The sequence below is a fragment of the Podarcis raffonei genome, chromosome 3, assembly GCF_027172205.1.
Source record: "Podarcis raffonei isolate rPodRaf1 chromosome 3, rPodRaf1.pri, whole genome shotgun sequence".
NCBI classification, from domain to species: domain Eukaryota; kingdom Metazoa; phylum Chordata; class Lepidosauria; order Squamata; family Lacertidae; genus Podarcis; species Podarcis raffonei.
In genome coordinates this window covers 104,344,596-104,366,826 of record NC_070604.1, presented here as the reverse complement: position 1 = coordinate 104,366,826, position 22,231 = coordinate 104,344,596, and the positions used below count along the sequence as shown (strand labels likewise).

Here is a 22,231-nt window from a genome sequence, read left to right as displayed (position 1 = left end):
AACACGACAGAATCGCATATAGCTTCTCTAAAGTCAGTTCCTTCTTTATTTAGATCTTCAGAATCGGAAGAGGAAACGCACGAAGAGGAATGGGAGCCCAAAAAGAAAGTCGTAAGGAAGGCCAGTGCACCCAAAACAAAAGTGTCGAGAGCAAAAAAACCCACTGTAGCTGCCCTGAAGAAACCAGCTGTGCCTAGGAAAAGGACCAAGAAGGTGGCAGTAAAAGAGGAATTGGTAAGTCGTAGAATCTAGGAAGCAGTTTACTTTTCAAAGCATTGGAAAGAGTGTATAACAATTGTCGTAAAGGTAAAGGACCCCTGGATGGTTAAGTCCAGTCATGGGCTACTATGGGGTTCTCATCTCGCTTCAGGCCAAAGGAGTCGGTATTTGTCCACAGACAGCTTTTTTGTCATGTGGCGAACATGACTAAACCACTTCTGATGCACAGAGGACCGTGACGAATGACAGAGCGCACGGAAACACCATTTACCTTCCCTCCACAGTGGTACCTATTTATCTACTTGCACTGGCATGCTTTCGAACTGCTAGATTGGCAGGAGCTGGGACAGAGCAACAGGAGCTCACCCCTTGTGGGGATTTGAACCACCGACCTTCTGATTGGCAAGCGCAAGAGGCTCAGTGGTTTAGACCGCAGCTCCACCCGTGTCCTTGTAAAAATAAATTTCTGTGGAAGCAGGGGTCTACACTTGGAGATCCTCATACCCAGTTTGGTTTTTCACAGGTGCCTGGGGGAATTTTACTTCTCTATAAACTGTATACTTACGTATTTGGGAGAAAGTCCCACTGAATGCAATGGGGCTTCCTTCTGAGTAAAGATGTACAGGAGTGCAGTGGTAAAAGACTCCTGAGTCCACAGTCTAAAGTTGTGCAGACCCTTTGCTGTGTGCACACAGAACTTCATGCAAGCAGAATCTGACCTTTCATTTTGTTCTGGGCATCAGATGAATTTATGTCGCGCGGATCTCACACTCCATGACTTATGGAAGAGAATGGGAAAGACTCTGAACACATGAAGAACATAAGAGCATGCTAGATCAGGCCAATGGCCCATCAAGTCGATTATCCTGCTCCCAGAGCCTGTGAGAAACCCTCAAGCAGGGCCTGAGCACAAGAGCTCTTTTCCTGTTGCTTCCAGCAGAGCCGAGCCATTGCAGTTAGTAGCTATCAATAGCTCTATTCTCTATGAATTTGCCCAGTCCTCTTTTAAAGCCACCCAAGTCGGTGGCCATTGTTTTGGAGTTATTAATTTTGCGCCTCCAAATCAGACATGTTCAACCGGTTGACCGCGATCGACAGATGGATTACCGTGGTGCTCCAGGTCGATCGTGGGATTAAATAAAGTGATCCCCGGGGTGCTCCTGATCAATCGTTGGATTAAAGAAAGTGGGCACTGAATGTCCGCCCACTCCGGTGCTAGGTTCCGTTGCCGCTGCTGGCGCTGGGAAAGTTTGTATTCCCTGCAGTGGCGGCAGAGTGGGGCAAGGATGTTGTGTGGGTGTTTTTTTGCACTCCCCCCCCCAAAGCTCCCCCAAACAAACTCTTGCCAATGACAGTGGGTAGATTTTTTTATACTGGGAGTAGATCGCAGTCTCTCGGGAGTTGGATGTGTGTGCTCTAGATGAACAAAACTGAGTCTTGTATTGAAATAAAAAATAATTCTGTCTAAAAATATGGTTCAAAAGCTTTACCTCACAAAACTTAAACTCAAACAACTTAATAACAAAGTTACATTCATTTAGTGAGCACAATTCAAAGTGTTGGTGTTGACCTTTAAAGCCCTAAATGGCCTTGGTCCAGTATACCTGAAGGAGCATCTCCACCCCGATTGTTCTGCCCGGACGCTGAGGTCCAGCACCGAGGGCCTTCTGGCGGTTCCCTCATTGCGAGAAGCAAAGCTACAGGGAACCAGGCAGAGGGCCTTCTCGGTAGTGGCACCCGCCCATCAGATGTCAAAGAGATAAACAACTACCTGACATTTAGAAGACATCTGAAGGCAAGCTCTGTTCAGGGAAGTTTTTAATGTGTGACATTTTAATGTATTTTTAATCTTTGTTGGAAGCCGCCCAGAGTGGCTGGGGAGACCCAGCCAGTTGGGTGGGGTACAAATAATAAATTATTATTATTATTAGTGATGCATTTTTGTTCTGAGGTTATGCTTATGGAATGGCCAGAACCCTACAGTTGTACATCCAAAATGGCTTCCAGCATATCCGTTTATGACTCTTGGAGCGAGGCTAAAACTGGTGTCATGATGTGACTAGGCTGGGCAACATCTGTGCGTTTTGCTGTTTAGTCGTTGAGTTGTGTCCGACTCTTCGTGACCCCCTGGACCAGAGCACGCCAGACACTCCTGTCTTCCACTGCCTCCCGCAGTTTGATCAAACTCATGCTGGTAGCTTCAAAAACACTGTCCAACCATCTCGTCCTCTGTCGTCCCCTTCTCCTTGTGCCCTCCATCTTTCCCAATATCAGGGTCTTTTCCAGGGAGTCTTCTCTTCTCATGAGGTGGCCAAAGTATTGGAGCCTCAGCTTCAGGATCTGTCCTTCCAGTGAGCACTCAGGGCCGATTTCCTTCAGAATGGATGCGTTTGATCTTCTTGCAGTCCATGGGACTCTCAAGAGCCTCCTCCAGAGTCCCCTCTAATTCAAAAGCATCAATTCTTCGGCGATCAGCCTTCTTTATGGTCCAGCTCTCACTTCCATAGATCACTACTGGGAAAACCATGGCTTTAACTATACGGACCTTTGTTGGCAAGGTGATGTCTCTGCTTTTTAAGATGCTGTCTGTACGTTTAATATCTCTTATTTTCATCAACATGCATTCCTAATGTGTTTTTGGTGGCTTGCGCAGGACACATCGGTGCCTATTGCAGCTCCTGGAGGGAACGAAGGTGCGTTTCACCTGCTGCAGCCTAAAGAAGAGGAAGATGTCAAGCCGACATCCGCAGCCCCAAAGCTCCCCATGAAAGGGCGCCCAGCCCACAGCCTGGAGAACGCCGAAGGACCCTCCACAAGTGCCGCCGCCACGAAACAAAAAGTGAAGTCGGAAGAGTCTGAAGAAGATTTTACATTCGACGAGCCTCCTTTTAAAAAATCAAAATCAGCCACATGTCCTCAGGGAAAGCCTGTGAAATGTGCGGCGAGTGCCAAATTGGACGAAGACCATAAAATGAACTGGGACATTGTGCAGGTATGAGATCTTTTCCCTTTCATAACAAAGCTCACATAAACCTGTTGCAGCATAAAGAAAGCCTGTGGTCTGGACCGAGGCATAAATTTGGTTTCTGTTGTATATAATAGCAGTGCTGGATGTATTCCAGGAAACAAATTAGCCTTTATTTATTTTTATAAAATAAATTGCATACTTTCCCCTGTTCTAATGAGAACCTACCCTGAGCAAAAGCAATGGTGCAGGAAGGTTACAATTAGTGTTGGGTTTCATGAGGGAATATCAAAAAGAGGTCATTCAGATATTTGTGAACAGAATGGGGGGGGAATAGGAGGTTTCTATTTTTCAGTTTATAGAACTTGGCGTTACAAACTCCACAGATAGGGAGATAATGAAAAATTAAAAAAGAACGGTGTATCTTGTTCACCTTCATTCTGGTTTACAGGTTTTAAAGCTTATTCATAAAAGAAGTACGACAGTTTTATAGGCAGTTAATTCTCATTCCCAGTATTTTATATTGGGAATGGATGTAACTCAGTGATAGAGCATCTGCTTTGCATGCAGAAGATCCCAGTTTGAATCCCTGGCATCTCCAGGTATGGTTTAGGATTGTCCCCTGCCTGAAACTTTGGAGAGATGCTGCCATTCAGTGTAGACACTTCTGGGGTGAATTGGCCCAATGAGCTGATTCTATATAAGGCAGTTTCCTATGTCCCCATTTCTTTTTAAGCAGTAGCTGCTCTGAGGTAATTTTGGAGGTATTTAATTTAAAAAGAACAAGAAATCAACATGGCTTCAATAACAACAACAAATATATATATATATATATATATATATATATATATATATATATATGTGTGTGTGTGTGTGTGTGTGTGTATGTATATGTATATGTACAAACGACTAAACAACAACAATGTATATGTATATATATATATATATTTATACCCTGTCCATCTGGCTCCCAACAGAATACAGTGGTACCTCAGGTTAAGTACTTAATTCATTCCGGAGGTCCGTTCTTAACCTGAAACTGTTCTTAACCTGAAGCACCACTTTAGCTAATGGGGCCTCCCACTGCCGCCGCGCCACCGGATCACGATTTCTGTTCTCATCCTGAAACAAAGTTCTTAACCCGAGGTACTATTTCTGGGTTAGTGGAGTCTGTAACCTGAAGCGTATGTAACCTGAAGCGTAGGTAACCTGAGGTACCACTGTATGATAAAGACATCAAACATTAAAAACTTCCCTAAACAGGACTGCCTTCAGATGTCTTCTAAAAGTCAGAGAGTTGTTTATTTCCTTGACATCTGATGGGAGGGTGTGGCAGGAGGTGGCAAGAGGCGTGCTTGCCAGAGGCCACATCTGACAGCCCTCCCAGCTGCCTGGAGCCTGCTGCCATGAGGACATTGCCTCACCTTGTCTCCTGGGTGAGCTGGCCTTGGCTGCTGGAGATTGAGATTTTTTGGGGACATTGCCTGGCTTCTTCTTCACTGCCAGGAGAAAAGAGAAGCAGCCCTTTTGCTTCTGTTGCCTCACCCCAGCCTGCCCTCTCCCACACAGTACAGTGGTTCCTCAAGTTACAAACACCTCAGGTTACGAACGCTTCAGGTTGCAAACTCCGCTAACCGGGAAGACTTACCTCGAGTTGAGAACTTTGCCCAGGATGAGAACGGAAATCGTGTGCCGGCGGCGTAGCGGCAGCAAGAGGCCCCATTAGCGAAAGCACGCCTCTAGTTAAGAACAGTTTCAGGTTAAGAACGGACTTCTGGAACGAATTAAGTTCGTAACTAGAGGTACCACTGTACTGGGCTACACAAGCTTATACAGTCATACCTTGATTCTTGGATTTAATCCATTCTGGGAGTCCGTTCAACTCCGGAAATGGTTCAAAAACCAAGGCACGTCTACCGATTGGCTGCAGGAGTTTCCTGCAGCCAGTCTGAAGCCGCGTCGGACCTTTGGCTTCCCAAAAATGTTCACAAACCGGAACATTCACTTCCGGTTTTGCGACGTTCGGGAGCTGATTTGTTCGACAACTAAGGCATTTGACTACCAAGGTACCACACTACAACAACAACCCACTTTTGTGAGAATCCCAATTGACTTGCTGGGCTTCTTATTTACTGTTTCAGGTCTTGTCGCAAAGGACTGGCATTGAAGAATGGGTGTGTGCGAACATAATCCGCCTCTTCAACGACGACAATACTATTCCTTTCATTGCCCGGTATCGGAAAGAGCTTATAAACAACATGGAGGCCGATGCGTTGCGTGAAGTGCAGCAGACACTGGAAGAACTACAGTATGCCATGGGGTGGAGGGCGGTGGCAGTGGAAAGGGACAGAGGACACATAAAAAGTCAATAATAATAATAATAAGTTTTAAATTACGGCATGCCCTTTACTTGCAGGTCCCAGGGCAGGGCAGGTTGAAACTGTTTAAACTTAAAAACAGTCAAAACAGATTGCAGTCATAGGAATCGGGTAGGCCTTGGTCACCGAAAGCTGTATAGTGAAGGTACCAAACACACTTTTGTGGGGCGGGAATTCCACAACTTATGGGCTACCATAGAGAATATCCTCTCTTGCCCCCCACCACAAGAGTGTTAGAATTACTGAGAGGGCCCCTTCTACTGAGAGGGCCTGTAGAGAAGGACAAGGCCTTTCAGATATTTTGAACCCGAGTTGTTTAGAGTATTTAAATGCGTATAACAATAATAATAATAATTTATTATTTATACCCCGCCCATCTGGCTGGGTTTCCCCAGCCACTGTGGGCGGCTCCCAAAAGAATATTAAAATCATGATAAAACATCACACATTAAAAACTTCCCTAAACAGGGCTGCCTTCAGATGTCTTCTAAAAGTCAGATATTGTTTATTTCCTTGACATCTGGTGGGAGGGCGTTCCACAGGGCGGGCACCACTACCGAGAAGGCCCTCTGCCTGGTTCCCTGTAACCTCACTTCTCTCAGTGAGGGAGCCGCCAGAAGGCCCTCGGTGCTGGACCTCAGCTGAGCAATGGGGGTGGAGATGCTCATTCAGGTATACTGGGCTGAGGCCATTTATGGCTTTAAAGGTCAGCACCAGCACTTTGAATTGTGCTCGGAAACGTACTGGGAGCCAATGTAGGTCTTTCAGGACAGGTGTTATATGGCTGGCGGCCACTCCTAGTCACCAGTCTAGCTGCTGCATTTTGGATTAATCATCATCATCATGAATTTATAAAAAATGAAAAAACTTTGTCCAAGTTTTCTAGGTGACGCAAATGGATGTCTGAGAAATGTTACTAAGGGAATTGGTTTCTAGGAAAGGATGTGCTTCCCCTAAACCTAGAACTTGTTTTCAGGTGAGCAGAAGGTACGTAGGAGGATGTCAGCCATCTAGCTCAGTATTGTTCACACTGACCGACAGAGGCTCTCCAGGGTTTTAGGAAGGAGTCTCTCCTAACCTTTCCTGGAGATGCTGAAGACCTAACCTAAGACCTTCTGCATGAAAACCAGTTGCTCTGCCACTGTGCTGTGGCCCTTTCCCAATGCTCTAACAGTGGTTCTCAACCTGTGGGTCCCCAGATGTTGTTGGACTACAACTCCCATCATCCCTCAGCTCTGACCTTGCTAGCTAGGGGTGATGGGAGTTGTAGTCCAACAACATCTGGGGACCCACATGTTGAGAAAGGCTGCCTAGAAGGATGTTCTGTTACATTGCCTTCCTACAGGCCTTTAGGTTGGGAGAGATATAGTATTGGAAATGCATTAATCTCTAAGGAGCTGGCTTGCCTATGGCCAGTTTGTCCAGGATAGATTGCAGAACCTGTCTGAGATGCCACGGTCCACTCCAAAGTTTTGGTGGAGCTGAATGAATCAGCTCCAGTCTGAGACAGTTTAACAGACACATTGGCTTGGGAAGTTGCCCTTTCTGTTGATGAAGTGGGACACTATGTAAATGTAAGACTCTACGTCCTTTGCAGTCACATAGTCCACGCAAATGTCTTTCTTCACACTAGGAGATGCCTGCAGAATTAGGAGTGGTGTGTCTACATGTGCATTAATTGGCATGACATTCACCTCCTTTGCTTTTTAATCTTAGGACTGTCGCGAAAAAAGTTCATGCTTCGATCCAGAAGCTAACAAAAGAAGGAAAACTCTCAGAAAGCCTTTTGACGGCTTTATTAAACTGCAGAACCTTGGAGGAGTTGGATCATGTGGTTAGTATCTTCTTTTTAAAATGTAAATCCAGTAGATTCTTTTAAAGCAGTGTTTCATCAAACATCCATGCCCCTATCCACAAATGTTTTGTCTTCTGAGAACCTCTTCCTCATTGCAGAGGATTATGGGGGTGAATACTAGGGTGCATTCTCAATTAGGAACATAGGAAGAATGCCTTATACCAAGTCAAACCATCTGGCTCAACATTGTCTAGAAGAATGTTTTTATAAGGCTCAGAGTGTCCTTTTTCATAGAATTGTTATTCAAAGCATTCTGCGTACCTCTTGTGATTTTTGCTTTGAACGCTCCTTGTAAAGTGCAAAAAGATAATGAGAATTGGTGGCAGAAAAAAAATCAAAGTAAATATTTATTTAAAGCATTTATGAATTGATACATAAAAATATCCAGCTGGTGTACCCCCCTCTCTCCATACACACAAAAATATACAGTGGAACCTTGGTTTTCGAATGTAATCCGTTCCGGAAGTCCATTCAACTTCCGAAGCATTCAAAAACCGAGGATCAAAGGGCTGTTGGCAAAATGAATGGAGAAAACTGAGAAACGCACCTCGGAAGCCTTTCAATTTCTGAGGTGCGTTCAAAAACAGAAGCATTCACTACCGGGTTTTCAGCATTTGGCTTCAGCAGCCGAGACGTTTGAAAACCGAGGTTTCATTGTATAACAATATATATATTTATATATAAAGGTAAAGGGACCCCTGACCATTAGGTCCAGTCATGGCCGACTCTGGGGTTGAGGCACTCATCTCGCTTTATTGGCCGAGGAGCCGGCGTACAGCTTCTGGGTCATGTGGCCAGCATGACTAAGCCGCTTCTGGCAAACCAGAGCAGCGCACGGAAACACCGTTTACCTTCCTGCTGGAGCGGTACCTATTTATCTACTTGCACTTTGACATGCTTTCGAACTGCTAGGTTGGCAGGAGCAGGGACCGAGTAACGGGAGCTCACCCCATCGCAGGGATTCGAACCGCCGACCTTCTGATCGGCAAGTCCTAGGCTCTGTGGTTTAACCCACAGCGCCACCCGCATCCCATATTTATATATAACTATCCATATATTATATATAACTATAACTGAAACAAAAATGCAGTGTAAACCTGCAATAAACAAATAAAACAGGAATTCAGGGGATTTAGTTGTATAAAACAAGGTCCTGTCTTATTGGTCAAGGTAGGGAAATCCTGGGCAACAATATGAGTCTGTACAAGGATCTGAAGTAACTGATGGTTGCTGCTTCACAAATTTTTCTGTGGTTTTTATATTGTCATAAGCAGTGAACTGCCCTGAGATCAATGGATGAAAGGTGGTGTACCAATTTTAATAATAATAATATTTTTTAAAAAAAATATGGTGGAGGGAAGGGCATTCAGATTGTAGGGCCAATGGCAGAAAATGCCTGTTTTCTTGTCACTGCTCTTATAAATATTTTCTTTAACAAAATTTATATACAATTTGATTGTTAAAAAAATACTTTCTAGGTAGTTTGCAAAAGTGTAAAATAAAATACTGATATCATTCATTTAAAACAGGTATTAAAATCTCCAAAAGATTATTAAGATTAACACTAGCTTAGAAAACACATAACACATAGAAATACACATAACCTATATGTGTGTCTGGGTAGGCTTGCCTAAACAAAAACGTTTTAACCAGGTGCCGAAACGAGAAGAGCAAAGATGTCAATAGGGTCTCACTCCTGTCAGCAACTATGCTGCAGCATTCTGAACTTAACTACAGCTTCCAGATTGAGGGGAAGGGAAGCACTACATAGACCACAATGCAGCAATCCAACCTTGAAGTCACCAACGCTCTGTGATATTCTGTAGAGTGTGGCGCCACATGCAACCACATTTTACATCCAGCCTCTGTTCTCTATCCTAGTATGCGCCGTATAAAACAGGAAGCAAAGGAACAAAAGCACAAAGAGCCAGGCAACTGGGATTAGACCACGCTGCAAACTTGCTCATTGAGAACCCGAGAGAACTCAACCTACACTCTTATGTCAAGTCCAGTGTCGAAGGTAAGCAGAGAGTGTTGTGCAGTGGTTAGAGTGTCAGACTAGGACCTAGGAGACAAGGGTTTGATTCCTCACTTGGCTGTGAAGCTTACTGGGTGACCTTGGGCCAGCCACAATCTCTCAGCCTAACCTTCTTCACTGGGTTGTTGCGAGGATAAAATGGGGAGTAAGAGAACCATGATTTGCTTGGAGGAAAAGGTGGTATACAGATTTATATTTAAAAAATACATCTGCCTCAAGAGGCAATGGAGTGTGCTTCTAGGGGTGAAATCAAACTGCTGAAGAATCTCAATATCTCAATATTTGTAGATATTTGTAGAATAAATTTGGAAGAAATTCTTCCAACTTTTCTTCTTTTTCTTTTCTCTTTATTTTTTTTTCTTCTTTTTTCTTTTCTTCTTCTTTTCTCTTTTGTTCCTTTTTCATATATATGTGCTTATTTGAAATATATATGTATGTATGTATTTGCAATATTTTGCTTATATTTTGTAACAATTATGTTAAATAAATTAAAAATTAAAAAATCAAACTGCTGAAGAATCACAGCACCTGCTGTGGCTGCAGAGACCGTTAACTTGCAGCTGCTGCTCCCCGCATTGTTTTTGCTGCGTTAGCAAAAACAGGACTGGGCTGCCCAGGCAACTAGATCTTTACTGACATGGTCCAAAGGAAAGCAGAGCAATACATTTGGCACCAGCTTGGCTGCAGGAGTTGCTGGAAGGAGGCATACAAGACACCATCCAACCATCTTAGGGACTCCACTCTAGATTTGTGTAGGGTTTCCTCCTTTTCCTCTCCTGAAGATGTCCCGCTAAGCAGTGGGTATAACTGCAATAATAATACAGTAAGAATAAATAAAACACCAGTCAACCATCTATTGTAAGCTCACAGACCTGCTAAAAACAGAACATACAAAGAATAAGGCCCCTATTAATTTCATAGGCAAATATAATGAAATGAATGGGAAGTATTGCAGTATTGGATGGGAATAATATTCTGCTTTTGAAGAGGAGAAAATTGCTGTTGAAATGTGGTTGTTTTTTAAGTCTTCTGTTAAATCACAAATTTCGTATATTTTTTTATTGATTGAATGTATATGTTGATTTTTTTACAGAAGTCTTTCAAAGTGACTTGCAAAGATTTAAAATGCAGATATGCCATAAACACCCACCCATACCAGTAAAAACTCACATAATATGAAGACATTTCATCCAGTCACAATACAAGAAGGAAGAAAATATCCTTTCTCATCCTCCTAAAAAATTAATACAAAGACATGCTAAAAATCACATCAATTTTAAAACCGAAAGCTTGCAAGCTATATCTAGCAATGTGTCTCCTAGTGTAATTATAGATAAATCTGTAGGGGGCAATATTAGACAATAAAACAGGCTGGTTTTTATTATATTCTTATAGAGAAGCTAGTAAGTACTTTTTTCTAGTTCATCTGTGGAGAAGTTCTTCTTCTTGTTGTTTTTTTAAGATTAATTGAGCATTTTTTAAAGAACAGGTTCTAAATTTGAATCTGTTAGACAGTGTCCAGCAAAGTAAGGCTCTTCAAATTATCCCTACTCAGCGCTGATCGTTAAATATAGCTCCTAAATGTTGGAGCACATTCACAGTGTTGTGGACGTTCTCAGGGCATAAAATATAGGAATGAAATGAATAACACAAGGCTCAAATATATTTTCTTCCAGGTCTTTCCACGGTTGAGGAGGTAAAATCTGGAGTGCAGCACATTTTGGCTGACATGATCGCTAAAGATAAAGAGACGCTGGATTTCATCAGAGATTTGTAAGTGCTGTTGTTACAGGCAGTTTGCTTTTATCATAGGCCACTTAAACTCTTATTTTGCAGCTTTTATGCATTCATTTCTGTCTGTCTTCATAGGCACAGTGGAAGGGGTTTGTCAGGTATGGATTCAGGTGGAAAATAACACGGACATTCCTTAGGTACATAGGAAGCTGTCTTGTAGACCATCTGGCAGCAGTTCTTCAGGGTTTCAGACAGGGGCTTCTCCCAGCCCTACCTGGAGAACCCAGAGCTTGAAGCTCTGCAAAGAAAGCAGGTGCTCTACTGCACAGCCAAGGCCCTTCCTGTTTGGCCACATTAAAGCCCTTTAAAGCCCTTCACGGCCTAGGACCCTCGTACCTATGGGACCACATCTCCCGGTATGCCCCACGGAGGACCTTAAGGTCCATAAATAGCAACACCCTAGAGGTCCCAGGCCCTAAAGAAGTCAAATTAGCCTAAACTAGTACCAGGGCCTTTTCAACACTGGCTCCAGCCTGGTGGAACGCTCTTGTCTCATGAGACAAGGGCCCTGCAGGATCTGATTTCTTTCCACAGGGCCTGTAAGACAGAGTTGTTCCGCCTGGCCTTTGGCTTGGAATCAACTTGATCCCCTCCCCCTCTTTCCTTTCTCCTGTCTTCTTCTGTGATGGAACTCCTATTTGGGGACTTCCCTGGCTTTTTTCTGGCCCACGTAGGACCAGTCTGGATAGTTGGCCTTGGTGAAGACTTGACGTTTTCATCCCCAAAAAAGTTTTGATTTGAGTTCCTACTGAAATGAGGCTGCATTTTAATGTTGTAATGTTGTATTTTAATCTTGTTTTTAAGATGTATTTCAATCAATTGTTTTTATACCTGGTGTCAGCTGCCCCGAGCCCGGTCTTGGCTGGGGAGGACGGGGGTATAAATAAAATTTATTATTATTATTATGCCAGCATACCACCTGCAGGCATACCACTGAGTGAACTCCCAAGTCTTGTCCTTTACAAGGAGGGTGGCAGTGGAGTGTGGTTCAGGGCAGACAAAAGGAAGGCCCCCGTGGACCTCTGATGTGATTCAGCTGGTTTTTCTCTTCTGCATAAACCAGGGATTTCATGTGCAAAGCTATCCAGGCATTTGTGTGCTTAGAAGAATATAGGGAAGCGCAGCACCAGTGCTCCAGATTTGCATGTTGCATGAAGTGAATGTTACTCCATATGAATCAGTCTTTGGTCATCCATTGGGGCGGGGGGCGAAACCGCTGGAACTGGAATCCATTGTGGCCCAACAGTGAACAGGAAGGATTAAAGCAGAATCCTGAATCAGGGCATGGACGCTGGGGTTGCTTGCAGGCAAAGTAGCAGATTCCATTTTTGGCCACTTGGCATATGAGCATGCAAAGAGCCCTGCTGGATGAGGCCAAAGGCCCGTCTAGTGCAACATCCTGTTCTTACAGGGCTAAGCAACTGCCTTTTGGAAGACCCAAGCACAAGAGCCTCTTGTCATTTTCTGCTCTGTCTTGCTTTGTTATTGGGATACTTCCTTAATTCTGAAAATCGTTTGTTTTGTTAAAACGTAGTATGATAATAATGGGCAAGTCACTATCAGTCCTTGTAATGACATTGGCATTTCTTCTATTCAAATTCTGTTCAATTTTTTTTTTAAAAAAATATAGATGCCAAAGAAAGTACATTTGTATTCAGTCATCCTTGGCAAAAGTGACCTCGAAAAAGGCCAATGAAAAAGATGTCAACAAGTTTCACCTGTACCAGAATTTTTCTTGCAACATAAAGAATATTCAGCATCACCAGGTAGGTGCTTAATGATCGCCCCTCCGCTGCATAGAATATTATTTATCTGTTAAACAAATTTGTAGACCATTTAGCAGCACAAAGCCTTGAAAGCAGTGCAACAAGGGGGTGCACTCTCTTGGGAAGAAGAGTTTGGGGGTGCTCCTCATGACTGGATGCTCAGATAGCCTTAGTGCCTTTTATCAGTTTTGGCTGGTATGCCAACTATGGTCGTTCTTGGACAGGGATAATCTGGCCATGGTGATCCATGCAGAGGTAAACTCAAAGCTTGTTTTTTTGCAGGTGATCTGTGTGGTGGCTGTCTTTGGGCCTGACACAGAGGCTCCAGCTGGTGCAAAGCACTGTGGCTAGACTGTTGATGGGGGCAGATGGTTGCCAGCACATAACTCCAGTGATCAGAAGCTACTGGACTGGGTCCAGGGTTCATTTATTAATTTACGAGGCCCTTGTAAACTTGGGCCCAGGATACCTCAGGGGGACTGCCTTATCTCCTAGATCTCTGTCCAATCACAGAGGTCTTTGGGGGAGCTGTTCTTGGTGATCCCCTCTTGGCCTGTACACACGATTCCTATCTACAAGGAGCCATGCATTCAAAATGGTGGGCCCAATTTCGTGAAACTCCCTTCCAGTTGAGGGCAGACAGCTCCCCTCTCCCCACCGTTGAACTTCCGGTTCTTACTGAGGGCTTTAAAAAAAATAAATCTGAAGGCTACACTGCTTAGAGACAACTGTAATTAAGTAGCATGCAAATTGTTGAAACAAACAAACAAGGGAAGAAGAAGAAGAGTTTGGATTTGATATCCCACTTTATCACTACCCGAAGGAGTCTCAAAGCGGCTAACATTCTACTTTCCCTTCCTCCCCCACAACAAACACTCTGTGAGGTGAGTGGGGCTGAGAGACTTCAGAGAAGTGTGACTAGCCCAAGGTCACCCAGCAGGTGCATGTGGAGGAGCAGAGACGCGAACCCGGTTCACCAGATTGAGTCTACCGCTCTTAACCACTACACCACACTGGCTCCCAGTGTGAGATGAAGGTTTTGAAGTTCTTCTGCACACAGGCCTTAAACTGTCAAATTCGCTCCTGCAAGTGATGGTCATCAGCTTGGATGACTTTAGCGAATCGTAGAATGGTTGGAAGGGAGCCTGATGGGCCAATCTAGTCCAACCCCTACAATGCAGGAATCTTGTGCCCAACGTGGGGCTCAAATCCATGACCTTGAGATTACGCTCCCCCAACTGAGCTATCTCAGCTGCCTTCGCCTCCGTGAATGTGTCTCTCAGTGGCTATGCGTTGCACTTTTGCTGTTGGAAACTCTATGTTTCTGAATGCCGGCTGCTGCGAATCACAAGCGAGAAGAGGCGTTGTTGAACTCGGGTCCCATGGACATCTGACTGGCTACCGTGAGAACAGGGTACTGGACTAGACTGGCATTTGGCCTGATCCTTGCAAGCTTCTTTTTGTGCCTCCCCCCTCCTTCCCACCTGCACTTTGCTGCCCTTGAACAGATGGCGGAGGGCAGCTGGACCGAGTCAAGGTCATTACGGATTAGCCCAATGGAAAGATTTGCAACAGACCTTTTAGTACGAACAAACTGTTTCTCCAGAGATACAAAGGAACATGCCTTGTTATTCCGGGACAGTGGCTGAGGAAGAATGAAGCATTTAATCATTTCCTCCTGGGACCGGCAGGAGTTTGGAAGGCTTACTTCGCTCTCCGTCGCTTTGACCCCCAACCCCCCCTCCTCCGAGTTGTGCCCTCAGCCCCAGTTCGTTCAGTCTTTGCTCCACCGTCTTCTAAATCTAACCTCAGACGTCTTGTCTGATGTCATGTCTCCTGTGTCAGCCACCGCGGCACTGCTGAATGGCTTGGAGAACATCCCTGTGATTGACGAGTGCTCTGAGCCACGCGACGTTAAACCTGTCAGCTGAAATTGGTCCTGAGTGGCGAGAAAAGGTTAAATAATTGTAGTTAAAGGAGAAGGGAAGGTTTTTAAAATACGTGTATATATATGTGTATGTGAACTTATATATACATCGTGTGCCAAATGTTCCCAGTGTCAAAGTAAAAAAAAGAAAAAGAGCATCAGAATTTTGGAATTTTTTTTTTAAAGTGTTGTTCGGTATTGTTTTGCAGAAATTCCAAATTAGTCCTACTGATTTTCGAAGCCTACATTGCGACTAAACCACCACAGAGTCCCAACGCTTATCTAATATTTCCTGGTCTCATAGGCAAGGTTAACACAGCACTCCCAGGCATCTGATGAGGTTCTTAAGTCCCAGCAGGGCTCACCATTGCTAATTGGCCATGGCCCATTTCCCACAGTGCCCTGAGGTAGTGTGGCTTTGGGGCAAGGTGGGAAATTAAAATGGCAGCTGCCTGGTGCCAGTTAGAGAGGTTCCACTACAGGATAAGTGACAGCCTGCTGGAGCCTGGAACCAACTTGGTTTAACTGGTTTTTAATTTATTTCATTTATTAAATTTACCAGTTGATTTTTCACCAAGGTGTAACTCAAAGCAACTTGCAGTATATAAGCAAAACAAATCAAGTCAATTTGGATTGGGATGCTGATAACAAGGAACTGATTTCACCTCTTTTGACAGTGGCCCAGGTGACAACTGCCAAGTTATAGAAGACTTTTGATCTAAATAATGTAGATTCTTGGTTGAAAACTATGCAAGTGTCTCAGTTTCGTAAAGTCCAAGTCTCTTATCTTCTTTTTTTTAAAAAAAAAACCCTAAAAATTAGTAATGATTTTCATTTAGACCATTGGAACTCTTTGTAATGATAGACCACATATCCCTTTTTATCTTGGTATGTCCTGTTATTGACTCTGTAAATCACAAAGCTGCGTCCTGTACAAAGTGATTCTGACCACTTTAATTTTTTTTACTTCCCCCGCCCCCAAACCTGTTTGTTATTAAAATTCAATTTTAAAAATTGACAAAAAAGACGAAAAACAACAACAACAAAACAAACCGAGTTTCTTCTTCCTCTTCTTCCCCACATGAGCTCCTGCCTTCCTTTGGCCGTGTTCACCGCAGTGCAGCGTCACCTCTGCACCAAAGTTAATGTCCACCAGGGTTAGCCTTGAACCAGGGTTTTGGAAACAAGCTTCAAGTCCTTGCTTTAGACTCTGGTTTGAAGCTCATCCCATTAGCGCAAAGATTAGCCGCACCACGGATAATGCTGAAAAGGAAAGAGTGGGAAAATTTGCACAGGAGAGAGGAAGAGGTTGTGAATGAGCCAGTTGGTTTCTCCCAACCTTTTTAAGCACAGGTAGGAGACTGGGAAACGTTATATCTGCAGTGGTTCAGAGGAAGTGGTGTGTGGATTCCATGCTGTGCTTTTATTCGCCCTTCAGTTAGCTAAGAAATGAAAAAGCCATTTGAGGATTTTGTTGCTAACCTTGAGTTTCACCTTCCTCCTGAATTCTCCTGAGTCTTTTCAAATGGATTTCCTGTGCTGCATGCTTATTTGAACAAGGGCTGTGATTCGAAACTAGCCTGTACATGAAAAAGCAAGGACTACTGGCCGGCAGCCAGACATTTGCTGGTTCCTTCCAATCAATATGTGAACTCCAGCTCTCCTCTCTCCTGCAGCTCCCGGTTGTTTGCTTCACTTTGCCCATATCTTCTCTGTTATTCATCTCCTTCCAAGCTCCTCTTGCCTTCATTTTCTTGGTGTGCTCTCTCTCAGTGTTATCCAGTTGTTGCTAATGATGATTTTTATCCTACTTTTCCACGTATGTGCGGCCACTCACAGTATAAAGTTTAAACAAATTCTTGTAGCGGTCATACATAGAATTGTAGAGTTTGAAGGTGTTTTGCCAATCAACACTGCAGGTTCTTTAAAGGGTTCTTGGTAGTCAGTAGATGAGGGAAAATATATTTTATATTTTATATATAAAATAAACCCAAAGGAACAATTCCTCCACCAGACCTTGACCCACATACAACACCAGATCTAGCTGTAGGAAATCGCACCATTTGGTCCATCATTCTCTCCCTGCTTGACCACGTTGCTTTGCACCATTCGTACCTGCCTCAACCAGGCTGGGCTGGTGGTCTCCACAGCTGCCACCTGTGCCGATTAGGGCTCCTAATCTGGGCATTCAGGCCCCAGCTGGGCCACTCTCAAGGGCAGGAGTGCTCCTGCGAGGACTCGCAGGAAGGGTTGCCTGCGCATGGCAAAACCTGACCACCTTGATTTTTCTTGTGCGTTTTCCACTACAGAAGGGACCCAACTCTGCAATGCAGGAATTGCAGCTTTAAAAATCCCTGAAAGATGTGCTACCCAACCTAGTATTGGAAGTCATTTGCCTTTGAAAAACAGTTGATTGGAGTCACAGGTGGGGAGAATGCTGCTGCGTTCAAGTCCTGCTTCCCATAAGCACCCACTTCCCATAAGCAGGCTTTCCATAAGCATCCACTTGACCACTGTGAGAACAGGATAGTGAACTCGATGGGCCATTGGCCTGATTGAGTAGAGCTTTCTATGTGAGTAAACCAACCCCTTTTCACTGAGGCCTAAAGCAATGGGACATTCCCAGGGAAACCAAAATGCTTGTTTACCAAGCTATTGTACTACCAACCATACTGTATGTTTGTGAAACATGGACCACTTACAAATGCCATCTCCTGCTTCTTGAAAGATTCCATCAATGGTGCCTCCGAAAAATCTTACACATCACTTGGGAAGACAGGCGAACTAATATCAGTGTACTGGAAGAAGCAAAGATCACCAGTGTTGAAGCAATGATTCTTCAAGATCAACTTCGTTGGACTGGTCATGTTGTGCGGATGCCTGATGATCGTCTTCCAAAGCAACTACGCTATTCCGGACTTAAAAATGGAAAGCGTAATGCTGGTGGTTAACAAAAGAGGTTTAAAGACTGTCTCAAGGCAAATCATAAAAAATGTAGTATAAACACTGACAACTGGGAAACACTGACCTGCGAGTGCTCCAGTTGGAGAACAGCCTTTACCAAAGGTGTCATGGGCTTTGAAGACACTCGAACTCAGGACGCAAGAGAGAAACGTGCTAAGAGGAAGGCACGCTTGGCAAATCTACACCGTGATCAACTCCTGCCCGGAAACCAATATCACCACTGAGGAAGGACGTGTTCATCCAGAATTGGCCTCCACAGTCACTTACGGACTCATTGTTAAAACTGTGGTTATGGAAGACAATCTTACTCAGCTATGAGTGATCGCCAAAGAAGAAACCAACCCCTTTTCACTGAGGCCTAAGGCAATGTTGAAAGCTCAGATATACGAGCTAGGGGCCAAGTGCCACCTAGTTAAAATCAGTTAAAATCGCCACAGTGGAATGTCTGTTTGCCAGGGTGTTGGACTGGGGGTCCCATACAATGCTACGGTTTGACGATTCTATGATCTCAACTTTACTTGACTGTAGCTTGCTCTTAACAACAATTCACTTGTCCCAGTACGGAAGGAGGAGAAACACACCCAGTTGAGATGGAAATGACATTATCTATGGACTAAGGCAGAGGTGTCTGAACTGTGGTTGCCAACCTGACTCCCAGAAATCTCCACAAAGTTGCAATTGGATCTACACCAGTAGCAAAACGCACCTGGCGCCTGGCTAATTTCTAACACTGGCCTAAGGGGATGGCAACTTCCTTACTTTTCTACAGATACTTAGTTTCCAAGCTAAATTTGGCTCATCGGGGTTAGAGTTGGCTATTAATGAGAAGATGCTGTTCTTCAAGCCATTGTTTGTCAAGCTAGTTTGTTTGGAGGGGCTTGGAAATAGGGCACTTGGTCGGGAAAAACCCCTGTGAGTCAGGAGCAATGATATCTGTATCTGACGAAGTTGTTTCCCGAAAAACATAATTTTGATTTCACTCCAGATAGCTGTTTTAGCTTTCACACAGACACAGACACAGACACACACACCCTTGTTAGTGTGGAATAACCATGAAAGTGTTTTGTTTTCGTTCGGGAAACGTGTGCCCTCCTAATTCCTGCATGAGAGCATTTGCTTTGGCAGTCAAGGTACCTGATGCTATAACATTTCACATGTAATTTTTATTATTTGCTGTGTTGTTCAATGATATGTCAGGCCTGGTATGTCAACATGCACAGGGAAAGCTGAGGAATATAAATTGGTGCGATGCCCCCAGGTCATTTTTAGACCATTGTGTTTAACATATGTGACATGTCTGAGTTAGCTAGTGATTGAATTAAAGTTCGTGATTGACACAGCAAGCTTGCTTGTGACAGGGCTGAGGGCCCATAGCATACATCAACATGCGCGGCAACACAGGAATGTCAACTTTTAACAGCTTTTTAATGGTTTCTCTGCACGTCTAATGTATCGGAAATGTATGGTTTTCTTAACTTTCGGGAGCATGTGGATTTCCGCGTACATAGCAATCATTGTTTTTTTCCTCTTTGCTGACAGTTAAAATGAATACTTATCATCTCATGGAAATGTTATTATTCCATAAGAACATAAGAAGAGCCTTTCTGGATCAGGCTATTAGCCTATCTAGTCCAGGCATCCTGTTGTCGCAGTCAAACAGGCATTATTATGCTGACTTAGGCCTTCCTACTGGGTCTGCTGTTGCCTTTGCTTTGGAGGCCAAAGGGATGAAGTGGGAGAATCCAGGATCAAGGCAGAGCTTGGGTTGTGGTCAGAGAGATGGGTGGTAGTTATCAAGTGAGACATCCATGAGATGGGTCCCTTGGTTGGGATCATTTCTGGTTCCTTTGACCCTTTAGTTGTACTCAGATAATCTTTGGGTTTCCAAACCATTTTGTCTGGGTCAAGTGGGATTGTGACAACAGTTTGGTTAAATCTCCACACAGCCTTGAAGCACACACACACTCTCTGTGTGTCCCTGTATAAACAGGGCAGGGGAGAATCTTTGTTACTCTGAGAGCAGCTCACACTGAAAGGTGGGGAAGTACTTAAATACATGAAAAATACTTAAATACATTTTAGCAGCCATCCAGATGTCATGCAACCTAGTCGCTTAGCTGGGTTTATGTGACTTGGAGCATCCTGTGGAGCTTATGCACTCTGAATACACTTTTTAATTTAGCCTAGGGGTGGGGAACCTCTGGCCCACAGGCCTAGTAAATGCCCATCTGCTATCGAGCCACGTTCAAGATCCCTGTATTCATTTACATAGCCCTGAACGACTTAGCTCCAGGGTACCTTAGGGATTCCCTGAACCCTTATATCCCTTCTCAGCCACTGAGGTCAAGTGCAGGAGTGTCGTTGCTTGTCCCTTGAGTCAGAGAGGCCCATCTGACACCGATACGAAGTAGAGCCTTTAATATCATTGGCCCAGTCCTGCCAGTAAGGATTCAACAGGTGGCTTCAGTTTCAACCTTCAGATGCCTGTTGAAAACTTTTCTATGCAGGCAATTAAGATAACATCTTTCCATAATAGTTAGTTGATGGTTTCTGATTTTAAACCCATATGTGTTTTTATTCTGTAGATATAGATGTAGGTATAATTGTACACTACTTTGATGTTTTTCTATGATTTAGTGGTATATAAATATTTTCCTAAGTAAAATAAATAAAAATGAGGCCTGTTGGGTCTCCCCTTTTGGCTAAGCTGTGCACACCTGCCCCTACATCTGACGTGCAAAGTAAGATTGCAGAGTTAGCTGATTGATCTGTATAAAAACAAACCAGGACTCAAGCCTGTGTGTACCCTGTGGTTCAAAAACAAAATTAAAATTCTACACCTAGGTAATCCAGAACTTGGTCTAGCAAAAATGGGATTCTACATCCTGTATACATTATGCAAGGTGCCCAAATATACATTCTTTCTCTTGATTTGCATACTTAGTTTTGCATGACTCTGCTTTTGCTAAATTAGGGGAGGGGCAGAACTGAGGACCCCCCTCCCACACACACAACCGACTGAAAACATAGTTCATTCATCTCTAGGTTTTGGTCCTTTGGAAGCCATTTTGGCACATTGAACAACTAACAATAATACAGCTGTAATAGCACTTTCACATGTGAACATACGAAGCTGCCTTATAAGCAGTCAAACTATGGGTCCCCCTGCAGTCAGCACAGTCACTAGATCAATAGATTCACTGTGGTTTGGAAGGTGTTCCCTGCCTGTTATGTGTGTCATATGTGTTCTCCATTTCTATTTGCCATTTAGATTCTAGCCATTAACCGAGGGGAGAATCTCAAAGTCCTGACAGTGAAGGTCAACATTCCCGACGGTGTGAAGTTTGAATTCTGTAGGTGGTGTGTAAATGCAAGGTCTGTATGAGGGCATGCCAATCCTTTATTCGTTTTTCTGATCAGGGTTCGCTGAATGCATTTCCCTTCTTGGTGTGAATTTGTTGGACCTACACTTTTGGACTAGTCTAAAAACCTTAAGCTGGGAGTGAGTAGCCAATGTGGTTCTCTCCAGATGTTGGAGTCTCTCCCATTAGACACAGCCAACATGGCCAATGATCAGAGTTGACAGGAGTTGCATGCAACCCAGCAATACCTTGAGGGAGCAGCATTGGCTATTGCTGCTTTAGATCTAGTAGGGCTGCCATATTTGGAAGGGCAAAAAAGAGGACACATTTGCCAACTTCTACTTCTAACTATGGATCGCTTTGATGACTCTCACTTTAACCCCCTATTAAAAGGTAAAGGGATCCCTGACCATTAGGTCCAGTCGTGACCGACTCTGGGGTTGCGGTGATCATCTTGCTTCACTGGCCAAGGGAGCCGGCGTACAGCTTCCGGGTCATGTGGCCAGCATGACTAAGCCGCTTCTGGCGAACCAGAGCAGCTCACGGAAACACCGTTTACCTTCCTGCCAGAGTGGTACCTATTTATCTACTTGCACTTTGATGTGCTTTTGAACTGCTAGGTTGGCAGGAGCAGGGACCGAGCAACGGGAACTCACCCTGTTGCGGGGATTCGAACCGCCAACCCTCTGATCGGCAAGCCCTAGGCTCTGTGGTTTAACCCACAGTGCCACCTGTGTCCCAACCCCCTACTATATGTCGGCTATAGAAGCTGTGATATATTGCTAGTAGCAATGTTCTTAGCTTTCAACAACAAAATAATAATAATACGTATTGCTCCCTCACTTGCCACATGAAAGTATTTGGGCTCACGTTCACATCTTTGTGAACATAAGCGTGCACAGAACAATTTATTAAACTGTACATGTACATATGGACTCTCCTTAAAGGGACGGGGATGTTAAC

At 44.1% G+C, this 22,231-nt stretch overlaps 1 protein-coding gene across 2 annotated transcripts in view; it reads left to right on the top strand.

Annotated features, from left to right (window-relative positions):
• Positions 1 to 22,231, top strand: part of SRBD1 (S1 RNA binding domain 1) — a 175,621-nt gene that overhangs the window by 5,333 nt on the left and 148,057 nt on the right. For both annotated transcript variants that reach the window (XM_053383372.1, XM_053383371.1), the window contains exons 3-10: positions 54 to 234; positions 2,873 to 3,211; positions 5,326 to 5,492; positions 7,279 to 7,396; positions 9,299 to 9,437; positions 11,132 to 11,228; positions 12,880 to 13,015; positions 21,178 to 21,281. In XM_053383372.1, the coding sequence (XP_053239347.1) occupies positions 54 to 234; positions 2,873 to 3,211; positions 5,326 to 5,492; positions 7,279 to 7,396; positions 9,299 to 9,437; positions 11,132 to 11,228; positions 12,880 to 13,015; positions 21,178 to 21,281 (1,281 nt within the window). The remainder of the gene's footprint in view (positions 1 to 53; positions 235 to 2,872; positions 3,212 to 5,325; positions 5,493 to 7,278; positions 7,397 to 9,298; positions 9,438 to 11,131; positions 11,229 to 12,879; positions 13,016 to 21,177; positions 21,282 to 22,231) is intronic.